Raw genomic sequence first — 1,919 nt, 5'->3', positions numbered from 1 at the left:
AACACTGTGAATGCAACTTCTCGGTTTGGTGAAAAAGAAAGGACAGTGCCTTCTTTTCACTACTTTGCAGGTCATCTGTTCAGATTTTTAAATAATGAGTTTATTTTTCTCACTAATTATCATGTAAATACCATCAGGAAAATTCATTTTTCTTGGTTTCCATGGAAAAATACATTCTGAAATTGTTTCCCATCCTATTATAGAGCCCGTTATAAAAAAAACTGTATGTGGAACATGAATGAGAATTGTGCTTTGAGCCCCTTTTGGTGGACAGATATATCCATTGGTTTTCTTTTAGTTTTTTGTTTAGCAATAGGGTCTTTCAGCCTTGCTTTTTTCTGTCATATTTTGCTTTTGCTTTCATTTAGAAAGTTTATATAGTGAAACGGAGAAAAAGAGAAAAAAGAGTTTTGGAAGTAATTGTTAAAAAAATCACAGAAATGAAAAGGAGTTAATAGGTTAAATGTTTGTGAAACTGATATTATTTATCTCTATTGTAGAGGCAAACCAAACTTATTGGACATGGGCTCTTTGATGATAAAACCAATTCAGCGTGTGATGAAATACCCCCTATTACTGTGTGAACTTCGGAATTCTACCCCTCTTTCTCACCCAGATTACAGAGCACTGGAGGATGCTTTTGCTGCGGTGAAGGACATTAATGTTAACATCAATGAACTTAAAAGAAGAAAAGATTTAGGTGGGAAGATATATGGTGAATTGGTTGTTTTCCATGATTGGAGTGTTTTGTTTATGTTTCTGAGAATCAAAACATCTAAGAAGTTATAGCAGTTGCAGTGAACATGATCATTCGAAATCTAGAATTAGAAGCAGGGGAGGAGAGTGTGGTTTTGCCTTCTCAGCTGGGTTCAAGAGAAGATCATGAGGCACAAAAAATGACAATTTAAAAAATCAAACAGCCATATACTCAACCTCATTTAACCACTACAGTCTTGATGACATATTGTGGGCTGAAGACACTCATAACATATAGTCCTCCTATCTCTGGAGTCATGTGTTAAAAAGGAGACATGGCCAAGTAGCCGTAGCAGTGGGAAGCTAGTGTGGGAAGCAGCTAGGAAAGGGACAAATCCAGGTGTGGAGGCCTGTCTGCTCCATTGGGCTCATCTGGTCCTGGCACTCAGAGAATGGAGATTTTGAGGACAATAATTGCCCTACTGATGGTAGCAAATGTACTTTTTATCTAGAATTAACAAATTATTTTCAATTATTTGTAAGCTAAGATATAAAATTAGTGTCTAATTTTAACTGTAGATTTCAAAACAGAAGGAATAACCACATGTTCCTATACATCTCAGAGGTATGCATTGGGATAGACCATGGGTTCTCCCTCAGTGTGATTTGTATTCATAAAGTTCTTAATTAGCTTGGTACTTCTAATATGAAATTCCAATTCACCATTAAAGCAATGGTAGGATTTTGAGCTAACCGGTCCAACCACTTCACTTATTTTTATTGTTTTTATTTTCTAATATTTATTCAAAAAGTAATATTTGTATGAATAAATGTAAAGAAGTACATAAAGTAAAACATGAAAGTTCTAGAGTAAAAGACACTGCACAAAAGATTACTGCCTAGCAATAAAAAAAAATTCTAATACGAAAAAACGTTAATAATAAAAATAAGCAACTCACAGAAAGACCAAAAAGTTTCAAAATGCTAACTAAGCTTCACTAACAATTAGGGAAATGCAAATTAAAATCACAACGACATACCATTCCTAGCCCTACAGATAGTCAAAAACAATTTTTAATAGATAATGCTAAATGCTGAATCTCGATCTGCGAGTGAGAATGATAATTAGAATCACCACCTTAGAGAACAATTTGACAATCTCTAGTAAAGTTGAAGATGCACACATCAGAGACCCAGAAAATCAATTTCTAGGTACTTGCCCT

The 1,919-nt window shown here is 34.5% G+C and overlaps 1 protein-coding gene across 1 annotated transcript in view; it reads left to right on the top strand.

The window, feature by feature from the left end:
* Positions 1-1,919, top strand: part of ARHGEF38 (Rho guanine nucleotide exchange factor (GEF) 38) — a gene marked incomplete at its 5' end in the record, with an annotated part of 76,931 nt that overhangs the window by 41,865 nt on the left and 33,147 nt on the right. Inside the window, one exon of the mRNA XM_008583899.1 lies at positions 501-700. Coding sequence (XP_008582121.1) covers positions 501-700 — 200 coding nt within the window. The remainder of the gene's footprint in view (positions 1-500; positions 701-1,919) is intronic.

Source organism: Galeopterus variegatus, unplaced genomic scaffold (genome assembly GCF_000696425.1).
Source record: "Galeopterus variegatus unplaced genomic scaffold, G_variegatus-3.0.2 Scaffold3074, whole genome shotgun sequence".
Lineage (NCBI taxonomy): Eukaryota > Metazoa > Chordata > Mammalia > Dermoptera > Cynocephalidae > Galeopterus > Galeopterus variegatus.
The sequence above is the reverse complement of the archived record's forward strand: the minus strand, read 5'-3'. Positions and strand labels throughout refer to the sequence as shown.